Source organism: Oncorhynchus kisutch, linkage group LG18, assembly GCF_002021735.2.
Source record: "Oncorhynchus kisutch isolate 150728-3 linkage group LG18, Okis_V2, whole genome shotgun sequence".
Classification (NCBI taxonomy): Eukaryota; Metazoa; Chordata; class Actinopteri; order Salmoniformes; family Salmonidae; genus Oncorhynchus; species Oncorhynchus kisutch.
In genome coordinates this window covers 14,260,003-14,281,863 of record NC_034191.2, presented here as the reverse complement: position 1 = coordinate 14,281,863, position 21,861 = coordinate 14,260,003, and the positions used below count along the sequence as shown (strand labels likewise).

Here is a 21,861-nt window from a genome sequence, read left to right as displayed (position 1 = left end):
GAGAGATAGAGGGTGAGGCATGGGGAAAAAGAGGAAAGATGAGAGGGATAGCAGGGAAGAGAAGTGAGAGAGCTATAAAGAGTACGCATCACACATGCTCAAAGCCAGTGGACTTGAAGCTGGCTGATAGAATGCCAAGAGCGTTCAAAGCTGTCAGAGGCAAAGGGTGGCTACTTATATATATATATATATAATAGATTTAGATTTGTTTAACACTTTTTGGTTACTACATAATTCCATATGTGTTATTTCATAGTGTTGATGTCTTTATTATTATTCTACAATGTAGAAAATATTAAAAACAAAGAAAACCCCTGGAATGAGTAGGTGTGTCCAAAATTGAGTGGTACTGTATATATTTGTACAGTATTACATACCATTTAGCAGACGTTTTATCCAAAGCAACTTTACATATAGGTGGCCCCGGGAATCGAACCCACAACCCTGACGGTGAAAGCACCATACAGGGTCACTAAAATGAACATGAATGAATATGGAATGTCAGCAAAGCCTATGATAAGAAGCCATACAAACCTTTAATCACATTACAGGTATGTTGGTCAACAACCAGTGTAGTAATGACAGATGACCACAATCAATTCAGGTGATTGCAACCTACAGAATCAATACCCCCAAAAAAGAGCAATTTGCAGTCATGGAACCCTTTCCATCACTGGCATTTGATTAACACATTGACTCTAGGTAGGCCTGAGGACCAACATTATTTCAATGCTATTTCAATTTGTTGTTAGAGTGGCCAGCTCCTCCAGATGCCTCAGTCACACCAACCCCGCTGTTCACCGACTGTTCCTGTACGGTCCTGCATGGAGATCAACAGGAGTGACATCACCTGTCTGTCCTTTGACCACTCCACCTCACTCGTATAATTTTTTTTACACGGTCAGGTACACGTCGCCACTAACCACAGATCTAGGATCAGATTATTCTACCAACAGTCCTAACCTAACCTGTCTACCTCATACTGTAGCTATGAGTCTCTGCCTTTCCGGGGCTTCAGCCTTTTTCTGGAAGTTCTCCCAGTAGGCGGAGTCTTCTTCAAAGAGGGGTGTGGCCATGCTGATGAGGTCACTGAAGGAGAGGAAGGTGAAGGATGGGGGAGGATCGGTGAGGGCAGGGGGAGGCTGAGGAAAAAGAAGGAGAGGTTAGAAATCTACTACATTGTGCTGGGAAAAAAAACACACACACAGGCTCACTTACATTCCCTCCCCATACACACACACACACACACACAGACATTCCCACACACACACGACTCACCACAGATCTGACTGTATGGCTGGGTCCCAGTGCCACAGCAACATGGTGGTCCTTACCCAATACAGTCTCCTGAAGGTGGACAGGAGCAGTTAAAGAAACACAAACGTTTCCATGAAATACACACAACATACAAACAGAATGAGGTTATAGGGTTTGACTTATACGAGTGGTTAAGGTGACAAATAGCTCTCGTTTACGGAAAGGATCACGCATGCAGCAGGCCACACACACACACACACACAAACACACAACTCTCCTCTCCCTGTTCTAACACATCAGTGTCCTAATACTGGCTGTTCATCATCCCGGTTCCCCTCTCTCTCTCTCGCTTTCATTCCAAACAGTTGGCCCTAATCATAGGCCCATTCGGGGGAGTTGTGTACATCCCAGAAAGGCAATCTCCATCTCACTGCCTGGCTTTCCAGGAGTAATGGACGCCTCACCCCGGGGAGACAGAGGGGAGATGAGATTGAAAGGAAAAAATAGCCTCACTCCTTTACTTTGGAGGGAGGTTACAGATGTAGGATCTAACATTGAATCACCCTGTAGCGTGAGAACTTTCCTGCAGGACATTTAAAAACACCTAGTGCATTTGTGGTTTAAAAAGCCTTCTGAAGTTTTTAATTTGCACTTTGACATTTTAGACTTTAAATTTTCCCTTTTGAAAAATGTATCAAGCACTGCAAAAATGTCCATTAATAATTATAATCCACCTTTCCTGTTGCTGCAGGATTATTTTCTTGCAGGAGCAAACTGGATCAAATTAAGATCCTCCATCTGTATCTCATGTTCTTTATGGAAGGATGACTCCCTGCAACATCTGTTTGCTATACTACAAAGAAGTTAGTGAAAACAAATATTTTTCTCCCCCAGACATCAATGTCAACAAAACAAAAACAATAAAGGCTGTGGGGCAGACAGGGGTGCTGTTTCCCCTACTGCGGATTCAATCTGATTCTAACTGTCTGGACAAGAGTGAAATAATTGTGACAGTGTGTGTGTACAGTTGTGGCCAAAAGTTTTCAGAATGACACAAATATTAATTTAAGTCTGCTGCCTCAGTTTGTATGATGGCAATTTGCATGTACTCCAGAATGTTATGAAGAGTGATCAGATGAACTGCAATTAATTGCAAAGTTCCTCTTCGCCATGCAAATGAACTGATTCCCCAAAAAACTATTCCACTGCATTTCAGCCATGCCACAAAAGGACCAGCTGACATCATGTCAGTGATTCTCTTGTTGACACAGGCGTGAGTGTTGACGAGGACAAGGCTGGAGATCACTCTGTCATGCTGATTGAGTTCGAATAACAGACTGAAAGCTTCAAAAGGAGGGTGGTGCTTGGAATCATTGTTCTTCCTCTGTCAACCATGGTTACCTGCATGGAAACACGTGCCGTCATCATTGCTTTGCTCAAAAAGGGCTTCACAGGAAAGGATATTGCTGCCAGTAAGATTGCACCTAAATCAACCATTTATCGGATCATCAAGAAATTCAAGGAGAGCGGTTCAATTGTTGTGAAGAAGCCTTCAAGGCGACCAAGAAAGTCCAGCATGCACCAGGACCGTCTCCTAAAGTTGTTTCAGCTGCGGGATCGGGGCACCACCAGTACAGAGCTTGCTCAGGAATGGCAGCAGGCAGGTGTGAGTGCATCTGCATGCAAAGTGAGGCGAAGACTTTTGGAGGATGGCCTGGTGTCAAGAAGGGCAGCAAAGAAGCCACTTCTCTTCAGGAAAAACATCAGGGACAGACTGATATTCTGCAAAAGGTACCAGAATTGGACTGCTGAGGAGTGGGGTAAAGTCATTTTCTCTGATCAATCCCCTTTCCCATTGTTTGGGGCATCCAGAAAAAAGTTTGTCCGGAGAAGACAAGGTGAGCACTACCATCAGTCCTGTGTTATGCCAACAGTAAAGCATCCTGATACCATTCATGTGTGGGGTTGCATCTCAGCCAAGGGAGTGGGCTTACTCACAATTTTGCCTAAGAACAAAGTTATGAATCAAGAATGGTACCAACACATCCTCAGAGAGCAACTTCTCCCAACCATCCAAGAACAGTTTGGTGACAAACAATGCCTTTTCCAGCATGATGGAGCACCTTGCCACAAGGCAAAAGTGATAACTAAGTGGCTCTGGGCCACTTGGCCAGGAAACCATGGCCAGGAAACTCCCCAGACCTTAATCCCATTGAGAACTTGTGGTCAATCCGCAAGAGGTGGGTGGACAAACAAAAACCCATAAATTCTGACAAACTCCAAGCATTGATGCAAGAATGGGCTGCCATCAGTCAGGATGCGGCCCAGAAGCATGCCAGGGCAGATTGCAGAGGTCTTGAAAAAGAATGGTCAACACTGCAAATATTGACTCTTTTAATTTACTTCATGTAATTGTCAATAAAAGCCTTTGACACTTATGAAATGTTTGTAATTATACTTCAGTATTCCATAGTAACATCTAACAAAAAATATCTAGACACTGAAGCAGCAAACTTTGTGAAAACTAATATTTGTGACATTCTCAAAACTGTACATGTATGAGTTGCAAAGAACCCTGTGTGTGTTTCTGTGTACACGAGTCCTCTTTTTAATTCCCTCACTACCAAATGTCATGACCTCATTATAACACATTGGGGTGGTGACATTACACAGGGTCACCAGGAAGTGGAAAGACCTTGGTTGCCACCTCATTAAGCCAGCCAATCAATATGCAGTGCTCAGAGGTCACCAGGGCAGCACTGCTGCTTGCCTCATCTATATGTTAATTGAGTGTGTGTGTGTGTACATGCAAACAATACCAGTCAAAAGTTTGGACACACCTACTTATTCAATGATTTCTTTATTTTTTACTATTTTCTACATTGTAGAATATAAATGAAGACATCAAAACTATGAAACAACACATATGAAATCATGTAGTAATCAAAATATAAAATACACTGCTCAAAAAAATAAAGGGAACACTAAAATAACACATCCTAGTTCTGAATGAATGAAATATTATTATTAAATACTTTTTTCTTTACATAGTTGAATGTGCTGACAACAAAATCACACAAAAATTATCAATGGAAATCAAATTTATCAACCAATGGAGGTCTGGATTTGGAGTCACACTCAAAATTAAAGTGGAAAACCACAGTATAGGCTGATCCAACTTTGATGTAATGTCCTTAAAACAAGTCAAAATGAGGCTCAGTAGTGTGTGTGGCCTCCACGTGCCTGTATGACCTCCCTACAATGCCTGGGCATGCTCCTGATGAGGTGGAGGATGGTCTCCTGAGGGAACTCCTCCCAGACCTGGACTAAAGCATCCGCCAACTCCTGGACAGTCTGTGGTGCAATGTGGCGTTGGTGGATGGAGCGAGACATGATGTCCCAGATGTGCTCAATTGGATTCAGGTCTGGGGAACGGGCGGGCCAGTCCATAGCATCAATGCCTTCCTGTTACAGGAACTGCTGACACACTCCAGCCACATGAGGTCTAGCATTGTCTTGCATTGGGAGGAACCCAGGGCCAACCGCACCAGCATATGGTCTCACAAGGGGTCTGAGGATCTCATCTCGGTACCTAATGGCAGTCAGGCTACCTCTAGCGAGCACATGGAGGTCTGTGCGGCCCCCCCACACCATGACTGACCCACCGCCAAACCGGTCATGCTGGAGGATGTTGCAGGCAGCAGAACGTTCTCCATGGCGTCTCCAGACTCTGTCACGTCTGTCACGTGCTCAGTGTGAACCTGCTTTCATCTGTGAAGAGCACAGGGTGCCAGTGGTGAATTTGCCAATCTTGGTGTTCTCTGGCAAATGCCAAACGTCCTGCACGGTGTTGGGCTGTAAGCACAACCCCCACCTGTGGACGTCGGGCCCTCATACCACCCTCATGGAGTCTGTTTCTGACCGTTTGAACAGACACATGCACATTTGTGGCCTGCAGGAGGTCCTTTTGCAGGCCTCTGGCAGTGCTCCTCCTCCTCCTCCTTGCACAAAGGCGGAGGTAGCGGTCCTGCTGCTGGGTTGTTGCCCTCCTACGGCCTCCTCCACGTCTCCTGATGTACTGGCCTGTCTCCTGTTAGCGCCTCCATGCTGTGGACACTACGCTGACAGACACAGCAAACCTTCTTGCCACAGCTCGCATTGATGTGCCATCCTGGATGAGCTGCACTACCTGAGCCACTTGCAGACTCCGTCTCATGCTACCACTAGAGTGAAAGCACCGCCAGCATTCAAGTGACCAAAACATCAGCCAGGAAGCATAGGAACTGAGAAGTGGTCTGTGGTCACCACCTGCAGAACCACTCCTTTATTGGGGGTGTCTTGCTAATTGCCTATAATTTCCACCTGTTGTCTATTCCATTTGCACAACAGCATGTGAAATGTATTGTCAATCAGTGTTGCTTCCTAAGTGGACAGTTTGATTTCACAGAAGTGTGGATGACTTAGAGTTACATTGTGTTGTTTAAGTGTACCCTTTATTTTTTTGAGCAGTGTATATTCTGTATTTGAAATTCTTCAAAGTAGCCATCCTTTGCCTTGACGAAAGCTTTGCAAACTGTTGGCATTCTCTCCACCAGCTTCACCTGGAATGCTTTTCCACCAGTCTTGAAGGAGTTCCCAAATTTGCTGAGCATTTGTTGGCTGCTTTTCCTTCACTCTGCGGTCCAACTCATCCAAAACCATCTCAATTTGGTTAAGGTCGGGTGATTGTAGAGGCCAGGTCATCTGATGCAGCACTCCATCACTCTCCTTCTTGGTCAAATAGCCCTTACACAGCCTGGAGGTGTGTTGGGTCATTGTCCTGTTGAAAAACAAATGATAGTCCTACTAAGTGCAAACCAGATGGGATGATGTATCGCTGCAGCCATGCTGGTTAAGTATGCCTTGAATTCTAAATAAAAGCACTGTCAGTGTCACCAGCAAAGCACCCCAACAACATCACACGTCTTCCTCCATGCTTCACAGTGGGAACCACACATGCAGAGATAATCCGTTCACCTACTCTGCGTCTTACAAAGATACGGCGGTTAGAACCAAAAATCTCAAATTTGGACTCATCAGACCAAAGGACAGATATCTACCGGTCTAATGTCAATTGCTCGTGTTTGACAATGAAGGCCTGATTCACACAGTCTCATCTGATCAGTTGATGTTGAGATGTGTGTAACTTGAACTCTGTGAAGCATTTATTTGGGCTGCAATCTGAGGTGCAGTTAACTCTAATGAACTTATCCTCTGCAGCAGAGGTAATTCTGGGTATTCCTTTCCTGTTCCTCATGAGAGCCAGTTTCATCATAGCTCTTGATGGTTTTTGCGACTTCACTTGAAACTTTTCAACGTTTTCCATATTGACTGATCTTCATGTCTTAAAGTAATGATGGACTGTCATTTCTCTTTGCTTATTTGAGCTGTTCCTGCCATAATATGGACTTGGTCTTTTACAAAATAGGGCTATCTTCTGTATACCATTCACAACACAAATTATAGACTCAAACGCATTAAGGAAAGAAATTCCACAAATTAACTTTTAACAAGGCACACCTGTTAATTGAAATGCATTCCAGGTGACTATCTGGTTAAGAAGATGCCAAGAGTGCGCAAAGCAGTAATCAAGGCAATGGGTAGATAATTTTAAATATAATTCTAAATATATTTAGATTTGTTAAACACATTTCTGGTTACTACATGATTCCATGTGTTATTTCATAGTTGAGGTCTTCACTATTATTCTACAATGTTAGAAAATAGTAAAAGAAAGAAAGCCCCTGGAATGAGTAGGTGTGTCCAAACGTTTGACTCGTACTGTATGTATGTATGGTAATAGGTGGTGTTGTGATGCTGAATGTGTGTGTGAGAGACAAGTGTTTCTGCAGAGTTTTCAGCCTATCTGGAAGAAACATTCATTCTGCAGACCTTATCAGATGTGAAGTCTAGCATCTTAATTGTTTCTCATTACTCTGATCAATATGGCAGTGAGGGAGGAGACAAGAACATGATCTCTTCTCTTACTCACTCAGGCAAAAGGTGTGTGTGTGTGTGTGTGTGTGTACTTGACCCAACCAACAGCGAAAGGTCCAAATATGAGGATTTTAATCCCTTGGTTCCAGTAGTGAAACCTGGTCTTTCTGGTGCTCCCGAAATTGGGCAGTTAGTTTTCTCCCACTCCTCCTTAGCTCCCTCACTGCCTCCGTCCTTCCTTCCCTCCCGCTTCCATTTAGAAAACATCTCTGCAGCAGATCTACAACATAGCTGTACTGTCCCTAAGCTGGCGATCAATACCGTAGGTATGTTGCTATTCTCTGGTGGCAGAAGTGTCACAACAGAAACACCATTAGCCCGACAAACCAGTCCAGAGAGGACAGAACGGATTCCGTGATGGACCATTCATTATTTTCAGCTTTATAGGTGAGATCCAACTCACACAATAGGTTTCCACAATACTGCTTTCCCCTGACATACAGTATTTCTTCAGACTAGTGTGGATGAAAGGAGGGAGATGAGGAAAGGAGACGTAAAAAGTCACCTCTTTATTTAAACTCTAAAGCCTTGGTGTGAGAGGTACTGAGAGCATCCTAGGTAAAGGTCCCCAGTATTTCCTAGAAAAGTACTTTACAAATTCTTTCAAGGTTACATTGTTGGAGAATTCCAAGACAGAGAGAGGGCCAGAGTACACATTTGTTCGTATGCTAAGATAGCAATCATAGAGATAGCGGCTAATACATCGTATGGCTAACAAGACCTTGCTAATCTGTCGTTAGTGGCTCTGAAATGCAATAAGGATAGCAATAGCTTTAGTGGGTAACTCTAAAGCTAACTGATGAAATTGGAGCAGGGTAGCATTAGTTTTTAGTGGGTAACGTTAAAGCTAACTGATTCAATTAGCGCAGGGTAGCATTAGTTTTAGTGGGTAACGTTAGAGCTAACTGATTAAATTGGCGCAGGGTAGCATTAGTTTTAGTGGGTAACGTTAGAGCGAACTGATTAAATTGGCGCAGGGTAGCATTAGTTTTAGTGGGTAACGTTAAAGCTAACTGATGGAATTGGATAGAGTAAGCTACAGCTGCTAAAGAGACCCTGCTAAGCTGCTGTTAGTGGAATTGGAACGGCATTTGAGCTGCTGCCAAAAAGATTACTATAAACCATCTGCTGCTTAGCGTGTCTGTAATACATCAACCCACTATCACAAATTACAGTGAAATACACTTGTGCGAAATTCTTGACATAATTTTACAAATGTTCATGTTCAGCACATAATTTTGTATACAGTGCAGTTCAATCACTGATGAAAGCAGTAGGTTATTTAAGACAGAAACTAGCGGGGAGGATGGGTGAGCGTATAACCGGAAGTTCAAGCAACCCAAATGTTGCGTGTTTGAATCAAATGATGGCTAACTTCAGCACTTTAGCAACTACTTACTACTTTTTAACTATTTAGCTAGCATGTTAGCTAACCCTACCCCTCACACCTAACCTTAACCCCTAACCTAGCTAACATTAGCCACAAGAAAATTGTGTCCATTTCGCAACAATCTGTGATAGTGTGATGGACACACAGAAACAGGCGGGAGATGGCTGGACACACAGAAACAGGCGGGAGATGGCTGGACACACAGAAACAGGCGGGAGATGGCTGGACACACAGAAACAGGCGGGAGATGGCTGGACACACAGAAACAGGCGGGAGATGGCTGGACACACAGAAACAGGCGGGAGATGGCTGGACACACAGAAACAGGCGGGAGATGGCTGGACACACAGAAACAGGCGGGAGATGGCTGGACACACAGAAACAGGCGGGAGATGGCTGGACACACAGAAACAGGCGGGAGATGGCTGGACACACAGAAACAGGCGGGAGATGGCTGGACACACAGAAACAGGCGGGAGATGGCTGGACACACAGAAACAGGCGGGAGATGGCTGGACACACAGAAACAGGCGGGAGATGGCTGGACACACAGAAACAGGCGGGAGATGGCTGGACACTCTTGAACTTTCTTTACTCTTCCTGCTAATTTTTCCTTCCCTCCACTGGACCCTGCTCACCTCGAACGCCCAGACCTCCTCTTCTTCCTCGTCCAGGTGCATTGTGGTCCGGCGACACACCTTGCCCTCTGCAATTGGCTCAGGTGACAGGTGAAACTCCGCCCTCTGTAGATTAAAGCCCAGCCCTGTGCCAATCGCCTTGATGAAACTTTCCTTCAACGCCTTGACGGACAGGAAAGATAACCAGAGCCCCAAAAATATCAGATGAAGAGTAGTGTAAAAAGAATACAGTTGAAGTACTCTTATTGTGTACAGGTGAGATTAGAAACTGGGTGGTTCGAGCCCTGAATGCCGATTGGCTGACAGCTATGGTATACCACAGGTATGACAAAACATTTTTACTGCTCTAATTACGTTAGTAACCAGTTTATAATTGCAATAAGGCACCTCGGGGGTTTGTGGTATATTGCCAATATACCACGGCTAAGGGCTGTTTCCAGGCACTCCACGTTGCGTTGTGCTTATTTTACCTTTATTTAACTAGGCAAGTCAGTTAAGAACAAATTCTTATTTTCAATGACGGCCTAAGAACACTGGGTTAACTGCCTTGTTCAGGGGCAGAACGACAGATTTGAACCTTATCGAATCCCCGAGCTGACCTTGCAACCATATACCACACATTCTCCAGCCTTATTGCTTAATTATATAATGGCTTCAGAGCGTACTCACACACCTTGACTTTTTCCAAAAATGTTTGCGTTAAAGCCTGAATATAACTTGATTAAATTGAGATGGTCTCACTGGCCTACACACAATACCCCATAATGTCAAAGTGGAATTACGTTTTTTAAATAATAAAAAAATGAAAAGCTTTAAATGTCGAGCCAATAAGTATTCAAGCCGTTTGTTATGGCAAGCCTAAATAAGTTCAGGGGTACAAATTTGCTTAACAAGTCACATAAGTCTACTCACTATGAATTTCCAACACTGATTCAACCACAAAGACCTGGGAGGATTCCCAATGACTCGCAAAGAAGGGCACCTATTGGTAATGGGTAAACAAAACAAAAAAGGAGACACTGAATATCCCTTTGAGCATGGTGAACTTATTAATTACACTTTGGATGGTGTATCAATACACCCAGTCATAAAAAAGATACAGGCAAGCTTCCTAACTCAGTTGCCGAAGAGGAAGGAAACCGCTCAGGGATTTCATTATGAGGCCAACGGTGGCTAAAACAGTTTGAGTTTAATGGCCGTGATAGGAGTAAACTGAGGATGGCTCAACAACATCGGAGTTACTCCACAATACTAACCTAATTGACAAAGTGAAAAGATGGAAGCCTGTACAGAATTAATACAAATTCACTAAAGGCACTAAAGTAAAACGACGTAAAATGTGGCAAAGAAATTAACTTTACATCTGGAATACAAACCATTCTTTGGGGCAAATCCAACAACACATCACTGAGTACCACTCTTCATATTTTCAAGCATCATGTTATGAGTATGTTTGTCATCCGCATGGAATATGGAAAAAAAATTTGGGGGATAAAAATAAAATGAAATAGAGCTAAGCACAGGCAACATCCTATAGGAAAGTCTTGTCTGCTTTCCAATAGACACTGGGCAACAAATTCACCTTTCAGCAGGACAACAACCTAAAACAAGGCTAAATATACACTGACTTTGCTCACCAAGACGACACTGAATGTTCCTAGTTGGCCTAGTTATAGTTGTGACGTAAATCTGCTTGAAAATCTATGGCAAGACCTGAAAATGGCTGTCTAGCAATGATCAACAACCAACTTGACAGAGCTTGAAAAAGTGTAAAAAGAATAATGAGCAAAAGTTGCACAACCCTGGTGTGCAAAGCTCTTTGAGAATTACCCAGAACGACACAAAGGGGGATTCTAACTTGTATTGACTCAGGGGTGTGAATACTTATGTAAATGAGATATTTTTGTATGTCCATATGCTAACATTTCTAAAAACATGTTTTCACTTTTTCATTATATGGGGGGGGGGGGGGGGGTACCCATAAGGCATTGAAAATCATCACTTATCAGGTTGAACACTTTCCCTGTCCCAGGCATTGACACAGGGTTCTGTGTGTGACGATCATGGTGTGTGTGGATGTGTCTCTGAAGTCAAACAAACCTTGTTACACGAGGGCAAGCCACAGTAACACAATTACAAGGCAAGTCACTATGGCAACGGGAAAGCACTAAGATTAGTCAACGGCAATGATATCAGTACTTAATGTCCTTGTGCCGCTCTCTCAATCTGACAACTTCTCGACTGAGCAGCTCATTTAATTGGGGGGGGGGGCTGCATGTAATGTGTATGACTCAGTGTACAAGTCAAGCATGCCAAGCGTCACCATGGATGTGAGAGTGATGGTTACCCAGTGTCTGTAGAACATGGTCAGTTGCTCCCATTCCGATCCTGCTCTGCGGATAACACTCCACTCATAATCAGTAAACTGCCTCGTCATGATACGGAAAAACTCTGGCACAGAAGTGCTACCTGGAGACAGAGGGGGAGGGAGAGAGAGGGGGAGGGGGTGCAGGGGAAACATGTTTTATAATAAAATAAACACAAACCTAAGGGTTTGAGCTCTGACAATAAGGAAACAGTTGAGGGAGAAGAGGTTGAAAATGGAGAGAAAAGCAACACACTCCTACTTTGTTTGGGATCATTACTTTCTATCCTCCAACCATCTTTAAACATAGACAGAATGGGAATCGGCAGGAGATCCCTGTGATAGAGCACTGCCAAATCACTCTCAGGGAATATGAAAAACAACAGTGGCATCATGTGGTAAAGAACAGAACTGCAGCAAACTTCCTTTAGATAACTTTGTAAAAATGGATTTAGAGATTTGTGAATGACAGCCCATCTATAAGGTTTAATAAAGGGCCTAGCTAGCTATTCTCCCTGGGGGAAATGTGGAAGATAAGTATGTGCTTTAAGGTATCGCCATCCTTAGGGAATGAGGCTACGTAGAACGAGATCTAGGCCTATTTAAAGAGGGATTTGGGAGAAGGTCTGGTTGAGTGACAGGACTGGGTTAGCAGATTAGCGTCCTGAAGGCTTGGAGAGGACGCCAAATGAGATGTGGTGAGAAGTGTGAAATAGAGAGACTCAGGCAGGGGAGTTAGACAGGATTGAAGGGTTACTTCTCTCTCACACAAAACAGGAGAGAGAGAGAGAAGGGTTCAGGATGTCATAAGACAGTTTACTGCCAGAGTGAGCTCTTCTCAATGCTGCTTATTTAATCAAACTGACACATCAAAGCACTAAAGATCGTGCAGACACACACACCTGGCATGGTGGTCTTCATTACATCCACCCCGACCTGCAGCCCCTGCTCTGCAGCCAGCACAGCGTAGTCACCCTGGTGAGAGATGTTAAAACTCCAGCCCATGGTTTCAGGGCTGGAGCAGGCTGGGTTGGCCAGGTAGGGCTTTCCTCTGGGAGAACGCTCCAAGCGGATGTCAGACCAGGGAACACCCATCCTGTCACATACCAACCTCCTCAACAACAACCTGCCAGCCTGGAAGAGCAGGGGAAAAGGAGAGTGTCAATAAGGGTGCTGCCTCTCCTCTCTCCAGTGAACGGTAACTCTGAAGCGTCGTCATCTTCTTCTGTGGATTGCTTGGCAGTTGGCAACCAACTTTAAGGTACATTACCGCCACCAACTGGACTGGAGTGTGGACCAGAGACAGGGAGATGAGAATATTGGGTAGGATTTAGACCTTCCCCTAAGGAAACAAATTAAATACTAGATCCCCAGGAGATTTCCCCAGTAGTTCACTTAATCTTTCCTTCCTCAAATCTAATAACAAATCGCTCCCTTTCCCTCCCATATTTCTGGCACTGAAATAGAACATGTTCCACTGTCTCCATCTCCTCCTGACAATGATCACACCTCCCAGTCGGATGTTTCCCCACTACTTTCAATGTACTATTGAGCCTTATGTGTCCCAGTCTCAGCCTTGCCTGACATGGTTAACCAAGGCCTGATAATTAGCAGAATCAGGTGTGAAGTGACAAAAACCTAGAACTTGCTATTTGATAATCAAGGGAGGACATGGCACAGTGATTACTTTCTATCGGAATAACACAGTCAACGCACCATAGCTGATTTGGCATCTTTGGCAAACATGAACTGTCCGATTCGTTCTTTCTCTTCGCGCTGCACACACCGGGCCGCTAACAGCCACTCGGACCGGCTCGGCGTCCACGAGCCACACCGGAACGCCCAGCGAACGCCTCCCATGACGGCCAGTTTCAGAGCTAAGAACGGGTAGACCGAGGTTCCGCTTTACGCTAACGTTACCTCTCGTAATGCAGCTGGATAACACTGACCGCTTTTGTGGATTAGCTGTAAGGTAAGTGTGTCGGTATTTTAGGCACTACAAATACCGCAAACCAAAAAATATAGTTAGCTAGCAACGCATGAGAACTTGATAAGTGTCCTCCTGAACTAGTGTTTGCTTCACTTTGAGAACATGCTAGCTATAACAACACGACCGCGGACCCGGAAAAACTGGTGGGACGTGACACGTCAAGTGGGCGTGGCATTGAAGTAACCAATGGGAAGGATGTTTATGGTGCGTCGCCAAAAGGTGTCTTTCCGATTCAGATTTTGGCGTGGATGAGCATCTGATTTATTCTCTACGATAGATGAGGTGAGTTATTTTACGATTATCATAAATGGTATTACATTACGTGGGAGAGCGTGACCATGTTGGCTCAATAAAAAGGATATGTGGGGATTTGAGTTTTTACGGTGCAAATGTGCTGGTGTGCTAGCTAGCTATCGGTTCCACAAACACCGACGATTATGCTACATTACCAAGCTAGCTGATGCGTTTCACAAAAAGCGTAATGCAAAGCACTGCACTGAGTTTTTACATATTCCAAACTGGAACCTATCCTGATCCCCGTCTCACCTCGGAAAATAGAGAGACAGATATGATAGCTATCTCTTCCCCCATCGTCAATCGTGGGCCCAAATAAATGAAAAAGAACCATGGTTGTGGCATGGTTTGAAATGATGGTTGCCTGCAAGCAAATCTTTGCTTTTGCGATACTCAGCAGGTCAAATACACAGCAGTCTTCTTACGCATGCAGTCTTGTGTCTGTCAAAGCATTCACTTGTCCTGTGACAGATAAAGATCAGACCCGTTTTGAGTTCTATTGAAGATAAGTTTACCACTAGTTTGAATCAACTAATCGTTCTCTGGTTGCTCTGCTCCTGTTTTCGTCTTTCAGGAGGAAGCTGAGCCCTGCTCTGGTTGCCTGAGAACACATCTGCTGTAGCACTTACCTATTTTGTGTGACCTTTGAGTGAACTAAGGGAGTGTGTCACCTGAGGCAGGACAGTGGGATTCTTCTCAACAGCAGTCCTTCATCCAGCGATCTACAGCCTGACTGCTCTCTCCACCTCTCTCTGTATCCCCCCCCCTTTCATCCCTCCCTCTTTCACACTTCTCTATGCTTCTGCCCAATTATGTCCTTCTCCATTTCAGAGTCCCTCTGTAAGACTACTGTCTCTCCATCCCTGTCTCCATCCCTCCTTGATCTCTCTCTCTCGCCATCTGCCTGTGCACCTCTCCTGACCGCCAGGCTGGATTTCCTGCAAATGAAACACCTGAAGAGGAAGAGGAAGAGTAACTACAGCGTTCGTGAGACGCAGACGCTGATCCGGGAGATCCACAAGCGACGAGACGTGCTGTTCTCCCGCCAGCAGAACACCGCCATCAACGAGTTGAAGAGACGAGCCTGGGAGGAGGTAGCAGGAGGCGTCAACGCACTGGGAGAGGGTGAACTACGCACAGCTTCAGAGGTGTGTGTGTGGAGGGGGCTTCCATAGTGACAAATGATGTTCTAAAAGAGTTTTGTGGCACTCGAGTCTGATCTCTAGACCACATTGAGTGTCTCGTATCGGATACATTTGCACTCCGTCTTGACTTGGACAATGAGGATTCATCATTTCTTCCAGAGACAAGTGGTGTAAAAACCTCATAATAATCAGCTCCCATTGTCAGCGTATAAAACTGCTTCGCAAGCCCACATATCCTCACTCCTTTTATGACACATTCATATCTTATCGCCTATTGAAACTTGGGCTTCCTACTTTCATCATATACTGTCGGGAGACCAGGTGAAGTTGGAACATATTTAGTCTTTGTTTATTTGTTATAGACTTGTTTGGGTTAGTGCTAATTTGTAGTGGCTCTCTCTATTTGCCCTCACTTCAGGTGGCCTCAAACACAACACTGAAAAGAGTTTGTATCCTACATATAAGGGCTGCATTTCAATAGTTTAATTCACCCCGATTCACTAGTAGGAGTTCCTTTGGGCACCCACTTCCCAGTGCTGATTTTACCTAAACTTCCTGAAGCATTTTGAGTTGTGACATCACTGTTTGTAATGGTTGTGTGTGTGGTTCCAGGTGAAGCGGCGTTACCTGGACTGGCGGTCGCTAATGAAGAGGAAGCAGCTCCGTGCTGAGCTGTCTCTCTCCACAGGGCTGAAGGCAGAGTATGATCCATCCTCCCCTGAACACGACGCCTCACTGGGTTCAGGGGACCAGTCGCTCGACCTCTCTGGCTTTCCCAAGGAGTCCCAGTGCGACTGGCAGGACCTGGCGGATCTCGGAGAGCCCAGCGGACACTCGATGTCTACGGGGGTTAAGCTGGAGGAAGAGGCCAATGGATACAGGGTGAGGATCCATGTGTTTGTGTGTGCGTTATTGATTTGTGAGTTGAATAAAGGGAACATGATGCATTAAAAAAATATATATAATTGTAGAATTATTGCGCAATCGATATCCATAGGCTACATTTATATATATATTTTTCTGGTGTTAGTGCGTAGCCTAACCTTTATTTCCTAACTGTGGAATGCCAAATACACGCCAATTGCCAAATGATTTTGGGAATGTGGGCAGAAAATGTCAATCCACTGAGGCAAGAAAGACAAGGGCTGTGTTCGAATACTCATATTAACTGTACTAAACTCAGCAAAAAAAGAAAGGTCCTCTCACTGTCAACTGTTTATTTTCAGCAAACTTAACGTGTGTGAATATTTGTGTGAACATAAGATCCAACAACGGAGACATAAACTGAACAAGTTCCATAGACATGTGACTAACATAAATGGAATAATGTGTCCCTGAACAAAGGGGGGGGGGGGGTCAAAATGGAACGTAACAGTCAGTTTCTGGTGTGGCCACCAGCTGCATTAAGTACTGCAGTGCATCTCCTCATGGACTGTGCCAGTTCTTGCTGTGAGATGTTACCCCACTCTTCCAAGGCACCTGCAAGTTCCCGGACAAGTTCCGATCCAACAGGTCCCAGACGTGCTCAATGGGTTTGAGATCGAGATCCGGGCTTTTCGCTGGCCATGGCAGAACACTGACATTCCTGTCTTGCAGGAAATCACCCACAGAGCGAGCACTATGGCTGGTGGCATTGTCATGCTGGAGGGTCATGTCAGGATGAGCCTGCAGGAAGGGTACCACATGAGGGAGGAGTATGTCTTCCCTGTAACGCACCAGTGTTGATATTGGGTCCATGACGGACCCTCCACCTCCAAATTGAAAGAGTACAGGCCTCTGTAACGTTCATTCCTTCAACGATACCTAGGCGGCGTTGTTGCCGGTGATGTCTGGTGAGTACAACAGGCCTACAAGCCCTCAGTCCAGCCTGTGTCTGCAATAGGCTGAGAGTCTGAGCACTGAAGGAGGGATTGTGCGTTCCTGTTGTAACTTGGGCAGGTGTTGTTGCCATCCTGTACCTGTCCTGCAGGTGTGATGTTCGGATGTACCAATCCTGGGCAGGTGTTACACTTGGTCTGCCACTGAGAGGACGATTAGCTGTACGTCCTGTCTTCCCGTAGAGCGGTCTTAGGCTTCTCAGGGTACAGACATTGCAATGCAATGCCTCCATGCCGCATGCCTTAGGCACGTTCACGCAGATAAGCAGGGACCCTGGGCATCTTTCTTTTGGTGTTTTTCCAGAGTCAGTACAAAGGCCTCTTCAGTGTCCTACATTTTCATAACTGTGACCTTAATTGCCTACCGTCTGTAAGCTGTTAGTGTCTTAATGACCGTTCCACAGGTGCATGTTCATTAATTGTTTATAGTTCATTGAACAAGCATGGGAAACAGTGGTTGAACCCTTTACAATGAAGATCGGTGAAGTTATTTACATTTTTATGAATTATCTATGAAGGACAGGGTCCTGAAAAGGGGACGTTTCTTTTTTTGCTGAGTTTCTGTGACGTGAATTGAGTATATAGTATGGTTATTGGTCATCGTATGGATATAGTTAGTATGCCAAGTTCCCAGATGTCGTACTAAATTCGCCAAAATATGAAGTATACACACAGGGGACACTATTTCTGTACTTTCGGGCCCATAATGCAATTCAGGGAATGGTCGTGGCTTCACATCGTTGTCAGAAGGAAGAAAATGGTGGAAAATATGCAGCCGAAGTACGAGAGCAGATACAAATGTATTGCTTTGCTCAACATTTGTCATAATTAGTGAATGTAATAAAGTAATAACTTTTCACGCTAAAATCAACCCTACTCCTTGGCCCGAGCGTCCAGTGTGCGCTCCGAGAGCGATACGCTCTGAATTTACAAACTGACAATCTTACCACGCTCTGAATTTATTAGCGCACTCCAGATTGAATTTAAGAACACTCCCGAAGTCGTAAAATGTCTAACTAGTAATTTGTTATGCCAACTAGCTATTAAGAAGTTGTGTAGCAACAGCATCAACTTCCGGTAGACGGGCGACGAGCTAGTACGCTCAACTGAAAGGATACAGTTTGTTTACAGTATACTAAAATGAACTAATTGTATACAGCATGTTAGTATGGGTATTCTTGACTAACAAATAGCCTACTAAAATGTCATCAGTTGTAAGCGACGGATCTTTGCGTCTGTACAGCACATTTTCTATATTGTGGGTTAGGGTCGGGTGCGGGCCTCAGATTTTTACTCTCACATAGTTGGGTGGTGGTGAATGGGTTACAAACCACTGACCTGTGCATCACTAGTGTGCGTGTCAGGATGTGTGTATGATATTAAGCAGTATATCAATGATCTGAGTCTCTGTCTCTGTCTCTGTCAGCTGGAGGGTGATAGTGGTGAGGGTGAGGTAGAGGATGATGATTGTTTCCCCTCCCTCCTACCCGACATGGGAGAGCGAGATGGACGTATCCCTGAAGTATTTTCACACATTGATGAGTTCGGAATGCTCAGCGCATCAAAGGGGGCGGCGGCCTCAATGAATCGGGACCTCTCATCGACCGGCCTGGGTGGACTGGGCTTTGCTGGCTTAGGACTAGCCAATCACGAGAGTGCGGGACTTCTGGTTGCCTTGGAGAAGCAGCGTGTGGAGCTGGAGAAGCAGCGTCTGGCTGTGGAAACGGAGCGGCTAGCGGTGGAGAGAGAGCGACTCCTACTGGAGAAGGAGAGACTGAGTCAGTCGGATGTGGAGAAAGAGAGATTGCAACTGGAGAAAGAGAGATTGCAGCTGGAGAAAGAGCGACTTCGGGTGTTGCTCATGAACCAATCAGAACGGGCCACAGCTCCCCCCCAGCAAAGCCCTCCCTCTTCCTCCACCCCTACCACCACCTCTTCCTCTGCTGTGGATGGACAGAATGAGAGAAAGGAGAATAAACCCTGGCTTTCTATGATAGATCTGGAGGGTGAGAGACTGAGGCTGGAGAAGGAGCGACTGCAGTTAGAGAAAGAGAGGCTGCAGTTCTTTAAGTTTGAGTCTGGACGACTGCAGATCGAGCGGGAGAGACTAGAGGTGGAGAAGGAGAGAATACAGCTTCACCAGGATCAGGGTCGCTGAGGGAGCAGGAGGAAGGAGAGAGGAAGGATAGCATCAAATTGTATTTGTCACATGCTTGGTAAATGACAGGTGTAGACAAACAGTGAAATGCTTAGGGGCCCTTCCCACCAACACAACGCGAAAGAAAAAAGAAAAGTAAAACACGTAATAAATACACGATGAGTAACGACAACTTGGCTATATACAAGTGGTACAGGTACCGAGTCGATATGCAGGGGTACGAGGTAATTGAGAGAGAGATGTACATAGTAAACCTTAGAAGCAGCGTATGTTGTGAGCATTAAAGGATATCTATGAGAGAAGTGCCTGGAAGAAGAGCAAACGAGGGGGGGGGGGGGGGGGGTTGTTATCTCAGTGTAGGCAGGCCAGCTACGAGCCTATATGAGCAGTCACCTCCATGGTCCAGTGAGACTCTCTCCTCCCTCTCCTGTCTGTTTCTGGCAGGTCCAATTGCTTGTTACAGTTCAGTCTGATCCACAATGGTTGAAATCAAATCAAATTTATTTATATAGCCCTTCGTACATCAGCTGATATCTCAAAGTGCTGTACAGAAACCCAGCCTAAAACCCCAAACAGCAAGCAATGAGGTACACAGCTCAACCAAACTGACCTTAGATCAGCAGGGTGTCATCATCCAACTCCAGGTTGATGACGGAGGATATTTATCCAGTTTTATTACCTGTAGAGGCAGGACCAAGACTGAAACTGCCACTCAAACTCAGTAGCCTCATCCAATCACATTAAAAAAATCTCCCTGCCAATCATTCTGTTATGTCTGTGGACTTGCATTAACAGGGATTCTTTCAATTCAGAAGAGCGGTTCATTTTAACAAAGATAATCTGTCTGTACAATGTGTTTTGTATAAAGTGAGTGGTTGTGTACTGGGAGAAATGGTTTTGTCCCTGGTAAAGTTGTGTGTAGCTCAGTAGTACCATCCATGTACTGCATAGGAAGTGGACATAATGTAGAATAGCTGTAAACTCAAAGCACAAAATGCTCTGTGTGTGACTGTTTCCCAACCAGTGTCATATCAGGCCTTACAGATGTCTTTATTTTTACAAACCTACGTCTTTTCTAATTGTTTTATTTTGATAGTGGGTGTGGTTTGGTACTATGATGAAATGTTTTGTGTGGCGTTCTATGGTAGCCCTGTAGTTGAATATATCTGCTGGTTCACCCGTCGTCCAAGGAAAGAGTTGAGTAACTATTTAAAAAGGAGAGAAAAAAAGAGATGGGATATGTTTTCTGCATTGCCTTGACTCACAATAAAGGATATACATAAATAGGGTATTTTTACTTTATTCTGCCTGTTTTTTAATACATCTGGTGTAACCCCCCACACACACACACACACACACACACACACACACACACACACTTAAATTACCTGATGTATACGGTGCATTTGGAAAGTTTTCAGACCCCCTTCCCCTTTTCCACATTTTGTTACATTAATCTTATTATAAAATGGATGGAATAAATGTTTTTCCTCATCAATACCCCCTAATGACAAAGGGCAAACAGGTTTTTAGAAATGTTTGCATCATAAGTATCTTATTTACATAAGTATTCAGACCCTTTGCATTGAGACTCAGGCACATTCTGTTTCCATTGATCATCCTTGGGATGTTTCTACGACTTGAAGTCAATCTATGGTCAATTTAATTGATTGGGGAAAGGTCCAACAGTTGAGTGCATGTCAGAACAAAAAACCAAGCCATGATGTTGAAAGAGTAGTCCTTCGCCCTCCGAGACAGTATTGTGTTGAGGCACAGATCGGGGGAAGGTTTCAGAAAAAAAATCTGCAGCATAGAAGGTCCCCAAGAACCCAGTGGCCTCCATCATTCTTAAATGGCCGCCCGAACAAACTGAGCAATCGGGGGATAAGAACCTTTGTCAGGGAGGTGACCAAGAACCCCATGGTCACTCTGTCAGAGCTCCTCTGAGGAGATTGGAGAACCTTCCAGAAGGACATCCATCTGCAGCACTCCACCAATCAGGCCTTTATGGTAGAGTGGCCAGACGGAAGCCACTCCTCAGTAAAAGGCACATGACAGCCCACTTGGAGTTTGCCAAAAGGCACCTAAAGGACTGTCACACCATGAGAAACAAGATTCTCTGGTATAATGAAACCAAGATTGAACTCTTTGTCCTGAATCTCAAGAGTCATGTCTGGAGGAAACCTGGCTCCATCCCTACGGTGGAGCATGGTGGTGGCAGCATCATGCTGTGGGGATGTTTTTCAGTAGCAGGGACTGGGAGACTAGTCAGGATCAAGTTAAAGATTAATGGAGCCAATTGCAGCGAGATCCTTGATTTTAAAAAACTGCTCAGGATCTCAGACTGGGGCGGAGGTTCACCTTCCAGAAGGACAATAACCCTAAGCACAAAGCAACGCAGGAGTGGCTTCGGGATAAGTCTTTCCATGTCCTTGCTTGGCCCAGCTAAAGCCTGGGCATGAACCCTATCTAACATCTCTGGAGAGACCTGAAAATAGCTGTGCAGCAACGCTCCCCAACCATCCTGACAGAGCTTAAGAGGATCTGAAGAGAGGAATGGGAGAAACTCCTCAAACACAGGTGTGCCAAGCTTGTAGCGTCATACCCAAGAATACTCAAGGCTGTAATTGATGCCAAAAGTTCTTCAACAAAGTACTGAGTAAAGAGTCAGAATACTTATGTAAATGTGATATTTCATTTTTTAACATTTT

At 44.8% G+C, this 21,861-nt stretch overlaps 2 protein-coding genes across 3 annotated transcripts; one reads left to right on the top strand and one right to left on the bottom strand.

The window, feature by feature from the left end:
* Nucleotides 1-512: 512 nt before the first annotated feature.
* On the bottom strand, nucleotides 513-13,806 carry aasdhppt (aminoadipate-semialdehyde dehydrogenase-phosphopantetheinyl transferase). Its single transcript, XM_020508347.2, has 7 exons — nucleotides 13,403-13,806; nucleotides 12,589-12,820; nucleotides 11,669-11,790; nucleotides 9,322-9,483; nucleotides 1,279-1,347; nucleotides 977-1,142; nucleotides 513-820 (listed from the first exon to the last, which is right to left on the bottom strand). Exons 1-6 carry the CDS (start codon nucleotides 13,544-13,546, stop codon nucleotides 978-980), a joined length of 894 nt encoding a protein of 297 aa, XP_020363936.1. The 5' UTR covers nucleotides 13,547-13,806; the 3' UTR covers nucleotides 513-820; nucleotide 977.
* On the top strand, nucleotides 13,572-20,459 carry LOC109909275 (myb/SANT-like DNA-binding domain-containing protein 4). 2 transcript variants are annotated; one of them, XM_020508345.2, is made up of 4 exons: nucleotides 13,572-13,958; nucleotides 14,545-15,118; nucleotides 15,728-15,997; nucleotides 18,419-20,459. In XM_020508345.2, the coding sequence occupies exons 2-4, from the start codon at nucleotides 14,783-14,785 to the stop codon at nucleotides 19,148-19,150; spliced, it is 1,338 nt and encodes a 445-aa protein (XP_020363934.1). In that variant the 5' UTR covers nucleotides 13,572-13,958; nucleotides 14,545-14,782; the 3' UTR covers nucleotides 19,151-20,459. The 2 variants fall into 2 exon arrangements, with proteins under 2 accessions (XP_020363934.1, XP_020363935.1); XM_020508346.2 differs by having other exon boundaries at nucleotides 13,884-13,958; nucleotides 14,802-15,118.
* The last annotated feature ends 1,402 nt before the right edge of the window (nucleotides 20,460-21,861 follow it).